At 43.5% G+C, this 16,900-nt stretch overlaps 3 protein-coding genes across 5 annotated transcripts in view; 1 reads left to right on the top strand and 2 right to left on the bottom strand.

Annotated features, from left to right (window-relative positions):
* C1S (complement C1s) overlaps nucleotides 1-5,870 on the bottom strand; it is a 22,791-nt gene extending 16,921 nt beyond the window's left edge. Inside the window, exon 1 of the mRNA XM_026848169.1 lies at nucleotides 5,865-5,870. The gene's annotated coding sequence lies outside the window, so the exon portion shown is untranslated. The remainder of the gene's footprint in view (nucleotides 1-5,864) is intronic.
* Nucleotides 3,648-14,473, top strand: LPCAT3 (lysophosphatidylcholine acyltransferase 3). The gene is made up of 13 exons (XM_026848198.1): nucleotides 3,648-4,018; nucleotides 8,568-8,675; nucleotides 8,794-8,900; nucleotides 9,052-9,145; nucleotides 9,257-9,294; nucleotides 10,362-10,540; nucleotides 10,942-11,050; nucleotides 11,771-11,857; nucleotides 12,157-12,323; nucleotides 12,943-13,090; nucleotides 13,595-13,753; nucleotides 13,865-13,991; nucleotides 14,124-14,473. Exons 1-12 carry the CDS (start codon nucleotides 4,015-4,017, stop codon nucleotides 13,979-13,981), a joined length of 1,317 nt encoding a protein of 438 aa, XP_026703999.1. The 5' UTR covers nucleotides 3,648-4,014; the 3' UTR covers nucleotides 13,982-13,991; nucleotides 14,124-14,473.
* On the bottom strand, nucleotides 8,874-16,878 carry EMG1 (EMG1, N1-specific pseudouridine methyltransferase). 3 transcript variants are annotated; one of them, XR_003398367.1, is made up of 8 exons: nucleotides 16,730-16,878; nucleotides 16,548-16,649; nucleotides 16,072-16,213; nucleotides 15,657-15,715; nucleotides 15,354-15,503; nucleotides 14,701-15,015; nucleotides 9,251-9,905; nucleotides 8,874-8,972 (listed from the first exon to the last, which is right to left on the bottom strand). XR_003398367.1 is itself a non-coding variant. In XM_026848219.1 (6 exons), exons 1-6 carry the CDS (start codon nucleotides 16,856-16,858, stop codon nucleotides 14,902-14,904), a joined length of 696 nt encoding a protein of 231 aa, XP_026704020.1. In that variant the 5' UTR covers nucleotides 16,859-16,878; the 3' UTR covers nucleotides 14,695-14,901. The 3 variants fall into 3 exon arrangements, 2 of the variants coding, with proteins under 2 accessions (XP_026704020.1, XP_026704032.1); XM_026848219.1 differs by lacking the exons at nucleotides 8,874-8,972; nucleotides 9,251-9,905 and having other exon boundaries at nucleotides 14,695-15,015; XM_026848231.1 differs by lacking the exons at nucleotides 8,874-8,972; nucleotides 9,251-9,905; nucleotides 14,701-15,015 and adding an exon at nucleotides 15,043-15,197.
* Between the last annotated feature and the right edge of the window lie 22 nt (nucleotides 16,879-16,900).

Raw genomic sequence — 16,900 nt, 5'->3', positions numbered from 1 at the left:
GGTGTGGGAGCCCGGCGCGACCGTCCGGCTCTCCTGCGGGAGAGGGGGAACCCGCTCCGAAGCGAGACGGGCGAGCCGGTGTGTTCACCCGCAGGAAGTCCGGGTGCGGCGCTGGCAGGCAGCCTGCGAAAGGGGTGCAGGTACCCCGCGTCCGGGGGGCAGAGCTTGGCTTTAAGACCCGCGGGGCCAGTCGCCGCGGTGATGGCCCTCGGCGTGCTGCGAAATCAGTCCAGTTGCGGTGTGGGTCGTGAACGGTGTTTTGGGCGCAAGAACTTTGTTTGCGGTTGTTCCACTGTCTGTGCTGGTGCCAGGTGCATCAAACTCCCCGTGAGCATGTGTCTGGCGCGGGGGAAGCGCTTAGGAATCTCCCCATGAGCGTGTGTCCGGGTGGGGGGGTGCGCTTAGGAACCTCCACAACTTCTATGAGCTGTTACCCCGTCCCGAGTGCAGTGAGGTCTCTGCCAAGAGACATTATTAGCGTCTGCAGCAATCTTGGAACTATGCGGGAGTGGCGTGTCACCGCGGGGACTACCAGGTAAGGGTGAGCAAAACTTGCCAGCTCAGTGGCCAGAAGACCTGGGATGTTGCACTGCACTCCACCTGTAATGCGAAGCATGTTGCAAAACGCATGTTGCTTATGCTTATCTAAACATGAGATGGTTAAGTCACATGTAAATTGGTTAATGCGAGGCTAGAATTGTGTGCTGACAATTGAGGGGTACGTTACAGCTTCCAAAATATTAGTTCAAGTTTATGTATATGTGCTGTCTACATAAATCTCTGCAGATAGATGCCCAATGAAACTTTGGTTTTTGAAAGCTTTTGGTGATGTGGTCACCTACCAGAATGGAAAATACAAGCTTTGTTGTGAACCTAAAAGTATATTTGAAGTGACACAGCTGCTACTGTGTGATCTGTCAAAATAAAGTTGCTTTGGCTAACTGGAAGTATAATTAAAAAAAAAAAAAAAGAAGCAAGAAAAGTTGTGTCACTTCATAACTGTGGTCTGGACCAGACTTATTTCTGCCTGATTTAATCTATGATGTGTAAGATCAAACTGAACCAAATCATTCTTCATGTCAAGAGTTGATATAGGGGACTGAACTGACTATCATTTTGATCTTAGAAGTTAGTTAAACCAAACTTCTATAGAACAAATATGAAGTAATAGAAAACATATACAGGACACACACATAAGTCAGCATGAATTAATCTAGCAGCTCCTCACAGCTAAATGGGAAAGGTCCTGCTTTCCCTGCTCCCATGTCTGTCTCTCTTTAATTTCAGTCTCATTGAATTTACTTGCCTGGCAGAAACCTAAACCAGAAAAAGCAGATAGTTTGCTGCCAGGTTAGTCCACTGAACCAGCTAAGGGACTAGTCTAACAAGTGCCAATGCAGAAAAGGTGTTGGAAAGTGTGTGTGGAGCCAGACACCTACAGCAGAGGGATGCCTTTGCAGAACGTACCCTCAGAGTTCTTTCTTGCCTCTCACTAGCAGTAAGCCAGAACGTGACATTGAGAGGCTGTTTCCTGCTTGGTGTCTTATGGGTGAGCAAAATGACTTCTTTGAAATGAACAGCAGATAGTTATAATCTTACTGATAAAAAGAGATGCCCACTGCAAGTCAATAGATTCATTAAGTGTGAGATTTGTGTGTGTTGTTGCAAATGTTCCATGCACATGTTTACACTAAGCCACTGAGATGGCAGTGTCCCTTCCTGAAGTAGGCCACTCTCTATTTTGCATAAAATCTTAATGGATCTTTATAATTTGTAGTTAAAGTTGTATTAAATGGGATCAGGAACCCACTCACATCTCCTTCCACTGCCTACCTAAAATGTGTGCCAAACCAGGAGGCTAGAGCTGTGCATTTCCCTGTCCTTTCTCCCTAGCTTAGTATCTCTTAATTACATGCAATTGAAGCCATAACTTTAGATGGAAGGCTTAGAGTCATGTGAAACAGCCTTGTCTGTAGTTTGGTACTCTTACAGGTCATGTAGATTGAACCACTCGGGCAGAGGGGATTGACTTCAGCTTTCCTGCTTAATGAATGGGTAGTAAAGCATTATACCATTATATTAAAAGGAATGGCCAAGCACCACTCCAGAGCAACATGAGGAGTGGGAAGAGTTCCTTAACCCAGCACTAGCAAAGAAATGTTCATTTAATTGCAGCTTAGTTTACAATCCTTTTAATTTGACTGAAAGCCTTAAGCCACTTGGTAATGCAACTAGTGCTGATGACTTAATAGGATGGCATGGCATATAAATGAAAGGCATTTCTAGAAGCTGGAAATGGCATTAGGACAGGCAAGGGATTGCTTTTCCTTCCCTTCCTCCATCTCAGGTGTTTGCGTAGATTCAGGAAGAAAATTGTTTTTGTTGGCTGCAGCTAATACTGCTGAATTATTTCAGAACAAGACCATGAGGATGAAGCATGGTACTCTGTTCCAAATCTAGATTACAAAGTTGGTGCTTATTTCTACCTCTGTGATGTAGTTTACCATCTACACTGTGCAGTTCTACTGTGACAACTTTCTCTAGAGTTTCACTGTTCAGGACATTACCAGAAACTGCTAAAAATAGCCTTCTGAAAAAGAGGAAGAACTGCAAAGGACTTTTCAACTTTTTACATTCATGTATAGAGAAAGCTGAATTGTTGTTGAAAAAAATAGTCCAAATGGACTCTCTTGATTCAGAATAAGAATGTTCACTTAGTCATGATCTGAAATAACCAATAGAAGTCCTTTAAAACTGTTAGCATTCTGCCACCACTGAAAAAAATTCAAATACAGGAGAGAAGGAGGAAGGAAGACCAACCAAGAATCAAAATTGGAGTAGTCCTAAAGGGCGCCCACCACATTTTCTCAGTGAACAAGTGAAGACTGTAACGCCACATTGCTGAACAAATTATGGGGATTTTAGTCACAGCTTTGTATTTAAAATAGAGACACCTTTTATACATCCCATAATTTTGAAGCAAAGAGTACAACTAGAGTCCATTACTCAGACTGTACAAGATTAAAAACTTAGTTCAGACTTCCTGTATGTGAAAATTTGTGATAAACAACCTTTGAAGAAATTAAGCTGCAATTTGGCAATATTATCAACAGCAGTAATACTTGAAGCATAGTTCTGGACCCTGTCACTTGTCGAGTACCCTAATATCTGTCAGTCATATGAAAATGTCTTTTGAGAGGTGTATTCTACCTTGCATTATTCAGTAGGTCCAAGACCCAGTGTTGCCCCAGGGGAAACTCTTGTCTTTAGGTCAGTGTGGAAGACACCAGTGATCTCAGCCCTGTACCTACAGTTATGTTCCAGTTGCTGGAGTAAGCGATCTGAACAAGTGGTGTCCTAGGCTCTCACAGAGAAAGGGGGAGCCCCTCCAGTGGTGAGAAGAAGAGGGTTTCTGTGCTGCTGCTCTTGTCCTCCCATGAGAGGAGACCTTTCTTTCCTGCTTTCATCGCTCAAAGTGTGAGCCAGGATACAGGAGGCCATGTGGCACTGTGTATTTAAGACTTTAGGTTGGTCTTATTTCCTGCATGGCTGTATGATCCCAAAGAATTAAAACATCTGGCTGTACTATTACACTGTGGCTTGCAAGCTACCTGGCATGTTCTGCTGCATAATATGGAAGGGGGCCAACATACTGTTTACAGCCCTGAGCCAGAACTGGCCCTGCTGATCTACTCAGACCTGCCAGGAAGAGCACTGGTGAAGTGTTCCCTCATCTACAGACATAGCAGTGACCTGCAGAAAGTAACACATTCCTGCTGAACAGGTGTCAGAAACCAGCTGCTTTGCTTGCAAGTCTTATCTTCTCCTCTTCTACCTCTCACCGTTTTTTTTTTACATTCTCTGCTTATTTGTGTTCACTGCATCCTGAAGATTTTTTGGCTCAGTGAAATTCTCCCTGTGGTCAACCATAGCTGATGACTTATCCCAAATCAAGTCCCCAGCTGGTCAGCCAAGCAAGAACCTTACTGAAGGGGAGGCAAACAACTGGTTTTAATGGGTAAGAGACAGGAGAAGTTGTAAGAGGCAGTACCATCCTGTCACAGGTGCTAAAAGCAGCCCTGTCACAGAGCACTCATGTGCTGCCTTGTTCAAACTCTTAACTTCAAATACATCTTATTTTTATTATAAATAATAAAAAGAGAGCTGCATAATGCTGCACACTGACTGTGTCTACATTAGCAAGTAAAATGTAAAGTAGGAGCAGATCTATAAAGCGTACTTACTTGTGAGCAGTATCTGATGTGTTTTGGACATTTACTTTGGATTTACTTCAGTCCAGCCATACAGGCCGGGTACCCGCTGGAGTGCCTTTTCAGTGCAGTTTCATCAGAAAAAAGGCCTTTTCATATGCTTTGAGACAGTTCTGCTGTGCAAACTAAAGCACCATAAGTGGATTTTAAAAGTACAATTATGAGCTGAGTTAAAATACTCACTTATATGCACCCAGTGTTAAATAAGGTGTGGGACTTTTGCGGTATTATAGACAGAAAAAGGGAATATCTTTGAAGTGAAAAATATTAGATGAGGCTTATATTTTAACATGTCTTTTTCCTGTTGTCCCCTTCCTTTTAGTTTTAGCATTCTTATAAGAAAATAGAAGATGTTACAAAAGTGGAGTTAACAGGTCAGCAAAAGGGAGAAGAGGAAAAACAGTCTGATCTGCTCTCTTGAAGATGAAACAGAGCTAATGCATATAGAAGGGGAAATAAAGGGAGCAGAGATGAAAAGAATGTTTCTGGTGTTCTTATTTGCAGCTCTCTCTCCAGAAAAAGGCAGGCATCTTAATCACCCATTCCAGAAGATGGCAAACTTGACAGCGCTATTTTTTGCTTGGAATTAGTAGAACTTTCTTCCTGCCTAATCCAGCCTCTTAATCATTTACTTCTTTTGCTCAATTAGGTTTCTGTATCTGTGGACAACCTGGGTGCTGTGTGGTGGCCCATTATTCTCTCAAATGGCTGTGACCAAGAAGCTGACCTTGTCCTTTCCTTCCAGTTCTGGGGTTCTTTTAACCAGAGATCATACTCTTGTTCATGTGAAGTTTAAAAAAAAAAAGAAAAAAAAGGAGGAATTTATCTTGCATGTCTCAGCTAATTTGTCCCTCATATCAATTTCTAATTCCTTTTTATAGAAGGTCTATCTAGAGGCAAAAATCAACTCTGCTTGCAGACTGCTTTTCAACTCCATGGTGTATACAGAAGGAGAATTACTTTGAATCAGGGGGTCGCCTTCTGTTTTCTCCAGGAGTATCACAGCTGGTTTCCTGCCTCAGTCCACTCTGCCTGAGGAAGCGGTGAAGGAGGAGTTTGGCAGATTGGGAGCTGCTGTGTAGGGTCCCTTGGCAGCAAGGAGCAGGGGCTCCAGCCCTGTTGCTTCTGAACAGCAAAAGCAAAGCAGCGCAGCATCCTGTCGGTGAGGTACTCAAATGTGACAGCAAGCTTGCCAGGAGGCAACAGTATCTTCAAAAACTGCTCTCCGGCTTTTTCTGTGCTAATTCAGGCTGCTTCAAGAACATAGTAGTGGGGTGGGAGTACTGCTGTTGTTATTGGTAGGAATAGCTCATTATTTAATAGTTTACGAGTGTTCAAAAGTGCACAGGCCACAGCAGAATGACTGCTGATATTTACTATCCACTGCCATTTGGGGGTTAAAGTTTGTATCTGCAGTGTGGAACTGGCTCAGTTGTAAAACTGAGAGAATTATCTGGTGAGCAGCAAAATTGTAACTAAATTGCAGTCCAGAGTACTAGCAAGTGGCTCTGGATATCAGAATTTAGGCTGACATTGTGACTTTTCAACTGGAACAGCACCCATGTAGTACAAGACCACAATTTAAATTTGCACCTTTCTAAAAACATGTATGCTGTGCATATTAGGAGCTCTTTATTTGCAAGGGTTCATAATTCTTTTTCCCTCATAGCAGCATTACCCAAACCACAGTATGGTGTATGTAGAGCTGAAAAGGTGTACGTCTGACAAGTGGGAGAGGTCTTTGAAAGAGTAGGAAAACTAGTTGGGGGTGGGAGAAAATAGATAAAATTTCTGGCTTTAAAATTTGAGGTACATCGTAGTATTCAGTCATCATTTAATTCTGTCTACAGAAATGGCTAGAGCCAAAAAACAGATACTTTTTTCCTATGAAAATTGAATGTTTTTCAAGATTGTACTGATTTTTGAGGGAGTGTGGAAACCCTTGAAAATGTGGTTTTAAAACTCTATGTGTTAACAAACAGCAATAAATTGTGCTTTGCCTGTATTTCTGATATGATTTTTCTCCCCCTTGCTCAAAAGGGGGAAACATTTTTCCACAGTAAACCTCAGTACTTTTGGTCTAAACTGATGGTCTTTATTTTTTTTTTTACCACTTTCCATTCCACAAAGCCAGTTGTTATTAAACTTCAGCAAGAAAACTGGCATGTGAAAAAAAAAATAATCTCTGTCTGTATGTTTCTGAGTAGAAGGCTGGTAGACAATATTACTTTTTTTTAAATTATTTTTAAACCACATGAATTGCTCTAATTCTTTGAGTGACTCCTGTATCCCAAGAGAACCCATGTGATGAACTGTTTGCCAACTCCCTCTTTGACCCTCAGGTGGTGTTCAGGGAAGCTGTGGGGGGAATGGGACAGAAGGACATGCTGGCTAACGAAAAGGAGGCTGTATAAAAAGCATGGGGGAGCACGAAGGGAAAGGGGTGGTTTGGGTATGGCATTTTGTAGGGAAATTTGGAGCTGCTGTTGCAGAAGGGAAGAGCAAGCTGGATGAACAAGAGCAAGGTTGCCAGGCTCTGCGGGTGAAGGGCCGTGGTATGTGGCGCTGGCTGGCTGCTCAGACCAAGAAAGCAGCCTGTGGCATGGAAACCGATGTGGGACACAAAAGGAGGAAGAAACAAGAGCAAGGAGGCAGGGAAGACCGAAAGAGGGGTGGCAAGAGGCTGAGGAAATGGTGAGCATCAGCTCAGTTTCAAGAAGCAGCAGGTGCACACATCTGAGCTCAGTAGAGCATGCCGCCACCTGGGCTCTAGAAGGGGGACCAGGAGTCCCAAATTCAGGACTCCCTCCCTCGGGATTTGGGGGAACGGAGAGCACCTTAAAATGGCTCTAGTCACGCCTCAGCCTGTTAGTGCTGACAGACTGCAAGACATGTAGTTTACATAACATGACAGAGTTTCTCATTTCCTCTCACAGTAGTGTCTAGATTTGGCCTTGCTTATTGGAAACCTTCCATCCATCAAACACTTCTCAACGAAATGTGCATTTCATCACCTTTTATTACTGCTTCATATAAAATGTGACTACCTACTGCTACTATTGCTCTGTTAGTGCAAGTAGCAGAGATCTATGCACTGCTACAGATTTCAGCTAGGTTAATAAGCTGTGTGGATGCCAGTATTGTGGTATGTGATGAATTTCCTTTTTTTTTTTTTTTTGTTTTGTTTTGTTAGAAGAGATTCTTTTGTTTTTTAATTGGGATAACAGAATACAAGCTTGCAAAGTAAAGCAATAAGTTATGAAATGCCAGAATGAAAGTTGCTTCTGCTATCCCAGTTCAGATCATTGTGTACATGCCTTTAGAAACACTAACTGCAAGAACAAACTTCACAATACTTCCTATGTCAATACGTATTAAAACATTATATATATTTGTTGTCTAATATGTGGCAGTGTTTATTGCACACTACGTGAACCTCGCCTAGATGACAGAATTTCATTTACTCATGGTTTTATGTGTGGTACTTCTCACTGTACTACCAGAGTGCTTCACAAATATTTGCTTCTCCCTAGAGTCACAGATGAATAATCTGGAGGTGTTCCTAAATCAGACTAGAAGCTAAACATGCAGAAAACGCAAGGAAAATACTCCTTCCACTTAGCTGCTCCATGTGAAATGCTTCTGACTTTGATTTTTTTTCAAAAATACTACATGCATAGTCCCAGTTGATTTTAGTTAGTTTTGTGTGCCCAGTACCTCACAAATCAGATGCAAATCTAAAGTTGGAAAGTTAGCAAAGAAAGAGTATACTACTGGAGGTCACTTGTGGAACTCTGGGATTAAAGCTAGTCAGCATCATTTAAGAGCTGATTGAGGTGGGAACCCAGATTTAATTTTTTAAATCAGTGTGTTTATTTGTTGGGGTTTTTTTCACATCTAGCTTTTGCCACATGCACTGTATGTGTCATAAAAGTTGGAAATTAATCAGAGAATAAAGTCTGATTAATGTATTTCAGCATTATCAATCTCATTTATTGAACAAGGCCAGGAACTGTAAACTTGGAATTTCTTGCACTGCAGTGTCAACTTTGATATAATTATGTTCCTGTTAAAAGTATTTTATTCTGTATAATATACAGAGTAATTCATCAGGCATCTATCTCCCGAGAGGGAAATACAATGTCAGTGAATGTATGCTGTGACCTTTATTGAGAACTATGTAAAGTACATGTTCTAATAACATGTTCAAGAAAGCTATAATCTGGACCATTACAAATGCTTGTCTACATTGATTTACAACTCCTTCATCTTTTTTTTTTTTTCTCCCCTACTCAGGATATCCTTTTGCCTTGTTCCAGCGCTATTTCCTCTTCCAGAAGGAGACCTACCTCATTCATCTCTACAATGTGTTCACGGGACTCTCAATTGCTTACTTCAATTTCGGTAAGATAAGTTTGGGAAGAGAGCTGCCTGGCCCAGGGCATGCTGCAGTTTGGGAGGTCCTGTAGTCGGAAAATGTCATGTCTACTTCATCTTTCTCTCTTTCTTTCCCTTCCCACAGGGATGCAGTTCTTTCATTCCCTGCTATGTGTCCTAATCCAGTTCCTCATACTGAGACTAATGGGTCGCACGATCAGTGCCGTCTTCACCACGTTCTTGTTTCAAATGGTAAAACTCTTTCTTACTGCAACAATTTGTAGAAGGGAGCCCGCTGTTCAGTTTTGCGCTTCCCATTAGCAACTGTGGGTGGAAAAGTGGAGACAAATCAAAACCAGCTGGAGGAATTCGTTTGAATAACCCAAACAATGCTTTCTTTCAGACATACCTTATGGCTGGATATTATTGCACAGCCACAGAGCATTATGACATCAAGTGGACAATGCCACATTGTGTCTTGACGCTCAAGTTGATTGGTGAGTGACACCTCCCTCCTATCTCTTGTGCTCTGCAAGCTGTGCCTCAGGGAAGAGAGGACTCTTGTTCACCCCATCACAGGACTTCAAATAATTGTTTCTCACCTCTAGGTCTGGCCATCGATTACTATGATGGAGGAAAAGATCTGGTGAGTAAGACACCATTTCTCCTTCATTCTTCCTCCCCTCCTCTGTGCTGTTCCAGTGAGCTAGAGGTCAGAAAATCAAATTCAAAGAATGGGAGTTAGCAAGCTGCATTCATGGTTTGGTGAAAGCCATAGCTGAAAGGGGAGCCTCTATGAGTGTCTGAGGGCACTGAATTCTGGAATGGAAAAGAATTTGGAACAGAGACAGTAGTGATTAGAAATGGACAAAAGTTGTTTCAATCATGTCAGAACATTATTCTGTCCCCTTCAAAATTCCCCACCATCTCCTTCCCCCAAATCTGTTGCTTTAGATTCCCAATTCCCAGTGCTCTGTGTCTTGTCGGTAGTGTACCTTTAACTTGCAGACCACCATCACTGGACCTCAGTTCCCATCTTCCTTTCCTTTGTTTAGTCTTACCATATCCTTGTGAATGGTTGCCCTTTACCATTTGCTTGGATTTTAGAGCAGATGAAACAGTGGGAGAAGTTGCACAGTACAATGTGTGGGAGAGGGCAGAACACTTGCTACAGTCTCTTGATCCTACTTTAAGTATCTGCATTCCCCATCGCCTTTTTGGGGCCTGAGTCTTCAGCATCCATGGAATCACTTCTGACTGCAAGAAAAGAAGGTTGAGCTGAAATTCCCTAAGCTGAAATTTCAAGTATTTAAAGACAAAGAATTCTTGCATCGAGAAGTAGGATTTGTAGGATGATAAAGTCTTGGAAAAGTACATGCAATTGCAATCAGGGACTGAAAGAGATCAGATACAGTGCTTTTACTATGCCCACTATGCTGGCAGGGTTGCATGCCAATAGATCCCTTCCATGTTTTGAGCTTATTTGGGAACAGAGATCGGCACAACTCGTCTCAACCATTGGGTCTTGTTGCTATTTAGAGGGGCTGGGGATAGAGGGCTGGGGAGAGGAATGAATGTGAAGTACAAAGCAGAAAGTTCCATATACATGGAGAACAAGAACTGAGACCATTAAGGAGGTAGGCTGAGAACATAACATCCAGAGCTAGTGTGAAATCCCCTAGGATGATGTTAATGCCACTCCCTTTGGTGCAGGAGTTCCTGACCCCTGAGCAGCGACGATTTGCTGTCCGGGGAGTTCCTACCTTGCTGGAGGTCTCAGGATTCTCCTATTTCTATGGTGCCTTCATGGTGGGGCCTCAGTTCTCCATGACAGACTATCAGAAACTGGCAAGGGGTGAGATGACTGACGTTCCAGGCCAGAGACCCAATAGGTAATAAAAAGCCACTCACTCCTCACCTTCCTAAGATCCCAGAATGCTGAATCCTCCACATGTTCCCTGCAGCAGAGTGCATTTTACCTGGGCACTAAAGCAGTGTGACCAAAAGTGATTTATAAAACAAGATGGTCATTCCAAAGCTGCTCATAATTCTCTGTTTAATGTCCTAGCATTGTTCCAGGCATGAACCATTGGACATCTTTAGCACAGACTTAGTCCCATCCTGGTGATGTCAGCATCCCAGCTTCCAAATGGAGGCATCTGCAGCAGTGGAACATGGTGACTCCCTATCGCTATCTCCCCTACCTCCTCTTTTCCACTGCTGTTTTTTAAATTATGAGTTTGACAGTCTCTTTCCAAGGCTTTTCTTTGACCTCCATATTTTTCTTTCTCAGTTTTGTGCCTGCTCTCAAGCGCCTGAGTTTGGGTCTCTTGTTTCTAGTAACCTATACCTTGTCAAGCCTGTACATCTCTGATGAATACCTCATCTCAGATGATTACATGGTATGTATTCATTTGGCACTTCTAGGGTGTGGAAGAATTCCACTTCTCTGGTAAACACTGGATCTGCAAGAGGGGATTTTTTTTTTTCCAGTTGTGCATCAATTTAAAAATAAGTCAGCAAGTAGTGATAAGCCTTTCCACAACTGATTTGGCTTTACTGCCTGTCCTGTGGATTCCATTTGATGCAGAACAGGAATGTGTTAAGCTGAACCAAACCACATGAAAAATTTTACAAATAGAGAATTAATCTTAGATGTTACTGTTGCTTTTGGGAACCTTTGTTTTTGTGACCTTTTTTGTATTTTGTGACCTTTTAATGACCTTCCGCTTAACCATTAGATCCAAAGAGCTTCACTAGAGTAACTTGCAAGGTTTACCAGAATCTTTGATATTCTTAGGAAACTGTTAACAAATAATTCCTACCTGCATCTTGTCAGTGTTTCCGTGTCCGTATGAATAAATGAGGGTGTAAATTCCACAATGATTATGCTAATCCCAGAGTCTTCCCAAAGTAACTATTTCAGTACAGGCAAATATTACCAAAGGAAGGAGAATGATTTGTAAATTTGCATAAGCCAATAGCCTGGCAGTCCAGTCCTTATAGCAGCCTCAACACATACATCAGATTAAAACAAAAGATGAGATCTCATCTGCCTTGCCTCATTATTGCCACTCAACTCCGGTTTTTATTTTTGTTCTATTTCACTCTTGTCTCTGCAGGAGAAGACTTTCTGGTTCCGTTGTGGTTACATATTGATCTGGGGCAAAATTATACTCTACAAATACGTAACTTGCTGGCTTGTTACGGTGAGTCTAGATGTTGTTTCAGAAACAAAGGACAAAGGAACAAAGGTTTGCTTTAGTATGCTCTCGGACTTAGTGCTAAATGGAAGTAATCCAAATATCTGGAGATCAGTGCTGGTCAGTTCATCTTACTTTAAGTTAGCAAAGGCTAGCTAACTAAAAAAGCAGGCAGTTTTTAATCCATCTGCAGTGGTGCTCTCCACTCAACACATTGAGAGTCAGAGCTTCCCCAGCTCTGCCCCTTTTTTTTTCTCCATTTTTTGGAAAGGCAATGTTTTCCTCTCATGAATCTTTTTCCATAGGAAGGTGTCTGCATCCTTGTTGGTCTGGGTTACAATGGGAAGGACCAGAGTGGAAAACCTTTGTGGGATGCCTGTGCCAACATGAAAGTCTGGCTGTATGAGACAACACCTTTGTTCACAGGGACCATTGCTTCTTTCAACATCAACACCAATGCTTGGGTGGCCCGGTGAGCAGGACAAAATTCCCCTTCTATAATGTGTTGGTAATCTCTGTGTCAACAGAACCAAGACCCTAGCCTGAGAGGGAGCAGTAGAGGAAGAATCTGCCAGTTTTCAGTTCTGGCACTCTTTCTTCCACGTTTTGCTGCTGTGCCATTTGAAACGGGTTACTGAGTAAGGTAGATCTTTTCATTCAGTCTAAAAGGGCAGTTCATAAACATAGGCAAGCAGTTGATGGCAGGAGGGGGGCAGAGGCTGGAACGGGACCACAGTGAGCCCTTTGGCCTGCCTGCTCAAACAGCCACACTCTTAACAGCTGGTTCCTACATCTTGGTGCTCCCTATACAACAACTCAGCCGGGTTTTGGTTCAGCACTTGCTGAGACATGCAACTGAATCATCAAATATCATTTCCCTGTGTGTTATTGGATGAAGCACTTCTCATTAGCTGGCGTTTCTTTAAGACAAGGACTCGGGTACATTTTGCCCTGGTAAGGAGAGCCATCTTGCTGTTTCTGTCACCACAGGGTGTGCAAAGGTCTACAGTCCCCTGGGCCCTGCAGCTCTTGGCATGGAGAGGGGATGACAGACCATAAACTAGAAGGACTTTGTTTCTTTTCTACTCTAGCTACATATTCAAGCGTCTGAAGGTCCTGGGTAACAAACTGCTGTCACAGGCACTGGCCCTGTTCTTCCTGGCCATTTGGCACGGGCTGCACTCTGGCTACCTGGTGTGCTTTCAAATGGAGTTGCTTATAGTCATCGTTGAAAGACAGGTGCGCTTTGTCTGACTTACCTTAACTTTTCCCTGGAAGCCTGGAAACTGCCATAAGACTTTACTTGGATTAAACATGAAAAATAGCTGCTTGCTTTGAAATTGGTTTTCAAATGTGATAGAGTTCTGTTCTCAAGAGTTTAGTAGGTTGATGGCTTCTGCATGGGCAAGCCATAAACTTATTGTAAAAGCTGATAGGAAGAAAAGTGGAGAACATGGTGTATGAGTAGAGGGCAACCGAAGCAGCTAAAAAGGTTGGAGGACAAGCACGAGCTGAGTGTCTCTGCTAAATCTCCCAGTACTGAGAGAACAACATTCCATATTTAAACCAGATTTTTTTTTAATTAAAACTTTGAGCAGGATGGGCTGCTTGGTTACTTTTTTAGAGACTAACAGCTTGTAAAATTAATTTTACACAGGTGGATAAGTAACTTTGGCCCCAGAGTCTGCATATGTAGCCACAGGACATCCAACTGATAAGAATTCTGTTTTTTCTTTAAATTAGGTCATAAACCTTGTTCGGGACAGTCCTCTACTAAGCACTCTGGCCTCCATCACTGCCTTGCAGCCCATCTTCTATGTGCTGCAGCAGGCTAACCACTGGATGTTTATGGGTTACTCTCTAGTGCCATTTTGCCTTTTCACCTGGGATAAATGGATGAAGGTATTTAGAAGCCAGACAAGCCATGCAACCCCCCTTTTCCCTCCATCCTGTCTCTCAAGTTCTTGGCTCAAAGCTGCTTGCTGATCTTTAACCTTGCCTTTCTCCTTACAGGTGTACAAGTCTATTTATTTCTTGGGCCACGTGTTGTTCTTCACCTTATTACTGGTTTTGCCTTACATTCGCAGATTAATTGTGCCACGAAAAGAAAAACTAAAAAAAGCAGAGTAACAGCCAAAAGGTGAGTCTGTACTAGGTAGAGGGAATCACCTCCTAGTCCAAGTGTGGGAAGTGGGGCAGCAATGTTACATACTAAGGTGAAAGGTGAACATAAAATCATCCAAAGCAAATCTAGCACTTTTCTCTTTTTCAGATTGTACCACCTGTGCATTTGTAGGAGTTGATCTGACACTCCAGAAGCAAAGCATCACCTGCCAAGTTTGCTGTGTTGAAGTATGACTTTTTTCAACGCGAGGAGGGGGAAAGAGAAAGCACAGGGTCCGAGACCCAAAAGGAGGGGAATGGAGTGAGCCTCCTTCCAGATCCTCCACCTTCTGTATGTTGCCTTATCTCTCTGCCGCCCTCCAGTTGGACACTCATGTCTGTCAGCTGATATCAGATGATTGTAAAACACTCAAGGCAGGCACTGTATTGGTTTGGAGCCACCTTCTGACTTTTCTACGTTTGTCATCCTAGATAAAAATTGCTCCTGGTCTTTTTTCATATCGGCTTCATCTCCTTTCCTCTGGGGTCCCTCAGTGGGGAAGTGTGAACTGTCACACACCACTGAACAAGAGAATTCTACAGACTGAGCAACATCAGCTGCAAGGCGAGCAGGACACGGCTGAGAATTTCAGTTCCATGATAAAGATGGGCTGAGTTCCTGCTATAAAGGGATTGAGCCTGCTCCTGTATGAAAATGAGGAAGCAAAATACACAAGCACTCTTACCAAAAGCAACATTTAATAGGAGGCAAAAGGCTCTGTAGGGCAGTCCATTTAAAGTCTCATTGATCCAGAAGCTACAAAGATGAAATTGAAGCCCTTTCCCTTCCAGGAGCCCAAAGTTGCACCAGATCCACACGGAAGTGAACGAGCCTTTCCAGAATGTGGAGTCACTGTATGGAAGTCCATCATGACAGCAGCAGAATTTCACACTACTCCCCAGGCTTCCTCAAAGGCAGTAGTAATTTTAGCACACGTCAGGGCAGCAGAGAGGGGATAGTTGCTGATGGAGACCATCTTTTCTGTATAGTCAACACTGACCTGAGAGAAAGAGGAAAAAAAAATTAAACTGCAGGTTTTCACTTACTCCCATCTATCTCCACTGCTTGGAGAGGTACAGTATTCCTCCAGCAAGACAAATGCTAGACCTCACTAGTGCCCTCTTTTGGGAGGGAGAAAATTCACAAGTGTTGCAGCATTGGGCCTTTTTTTGACAAGCCTACCTGGGGAAAAGAAAGGAGGGGGGGCGAGACAGGGAGTACCAAGCCTAAAAAGCGCAGAAGAAAAAAGAAAAAAAAAAAAAAACATCCTCAGAACAAGACTGAAATCTGTGCTGATAAAGATTTTTGTAACTCCAAATAAGGGATATGTGCACTTACCGAACCATGGGCAAAAGCTCCCACAACAATGGCAACTGGCTCTGCTGTAGGAATCAGTTCACGCAGATCTGACACTTTAGGAACTGCAAAAGAAGTACCTATCTTCATACAGCCCACAGGGAGATGATCACTGACTGGATTTTTAATCACCTACAGAAAACAGAAAGTTAACAGGGGTGTAGAGGTGAGAGACCCTGCCACATAGTTGCTTGTATAAAAAACCCCAAACAACCCACTCCTACATTGCTAGCTGAAGTGGAGGAGTGTTGCAACATTACCTGTGAACAGTCAAAGAATGTTTACCTTCAGCAATTTCTGAGGTCCGTCAGCAGCTCGAACACTGAGCTTATGCAGCAACTGAACTGACAAGAGAATAAAATTATTTAAGTTGTCTGTTCTTTTGCTGGAGGAATCCTATCCTCTACCTAGTGATCAAAGGTGAAGTAGACAAAAAGGTCCATCTTTATAGAGTTCTCAGCATCACCTAAAGCAGTTCTAAGAAATGCTGATCAGCAGGTTATTTTGCTGCTAGAGTCTCACACAAGCACTCCCCACTGTGCTAAGGAACACATAGTTGGACTATGCATCCTGGGACTCACAAAGACACCTTCACATGTTTATAAAGTTGGTGCAACCTTTTGACTCTTTCCAAAGTTCTTCTGATCCTGACCATCTTCCTGCATTATTCTGTGGCTGGTATAAAGTCTGAATGACTTACCCATAAGACCACAGAATCGATCAAAAGTTCGTGGGATTCTGGTTTGGGGATTGACTTCAATTAGTACATTCTTCTGGGTGTGGATATAAACCTGCAGGAGGCCAGCCCGATTCAGCGGACTGTCCATGAGCATCAGGAGACTCTGAAAAACACGCAGTAGAAAAGTAAAACACCCAATAGAAAAAGCACAAGAGAGTGAACTCTTGGAAAAGTAGAGCGTTAGGCCCTACAAATGCAGAAGGGACAGATGCTGAAGCAGAAAGGAGTTCATCTGACTATGGAGGTTCTACTGTAATGCTGAGAGGTAATCCCATAACCAAATAGACTAAACTTTCAACCACAAGCATGGCGGGTAAAGCCAAACTCGCCCCCGTTCCAGGGGCACAAGCAGACCCCCCAGACCCGAGGGGAATCTCCCCGGGCCGGCTGCCGGCCAGCTCCACCGCTGCCCCGAGCTGCCCAGATCCAACCGGTACCTGGTGGGTGATGTCGGGTCGCACCTCCCCGGGGTCCCGGCCGTTCCTCAGCAGCAGCGCCTTATGCTTGTCGCAGTTGAGGAGCTCGAACGTCTTCCCCACCTACGGCCAAAGTACAGACGACGTGAAGAAAGGCCCCCGCGGCCGCCTTCAGCCCGGCCGGACACCCCCACCGCCCGCACCTTCACAGTCTCTAGACTCGCCCCTTCTAGCACCACCAAGAGCCGCCTCTGCCCACGAGGCCGCTTCGCCTCCACCGAAGCGTCTTCAGCAGCAGCCTCCTCCTCGTGAGGCCGCCTGGGCGCCGCCATTTTGCCGCGGCCGCACTGGACGTGTGGACTATGAGGAGCGAG

Source organism: Athene cunicularia (genome assembly GCF_003259725.1).
Source record: "Athene cunicularia isolate RWA chromosome 1 unlocalized genomic scaffold, athCun1 chr1_part1, whole genome shotgun sequence".
Lineage (NCBI taxonomy): Eukaryota > Metazoa > Chordata > Aves > Strigiformes > Strigidae > Athene > Athene cunicularia.
This window is presented reverse-complemented; position numbering and strand designations above follow the sequence as displayed.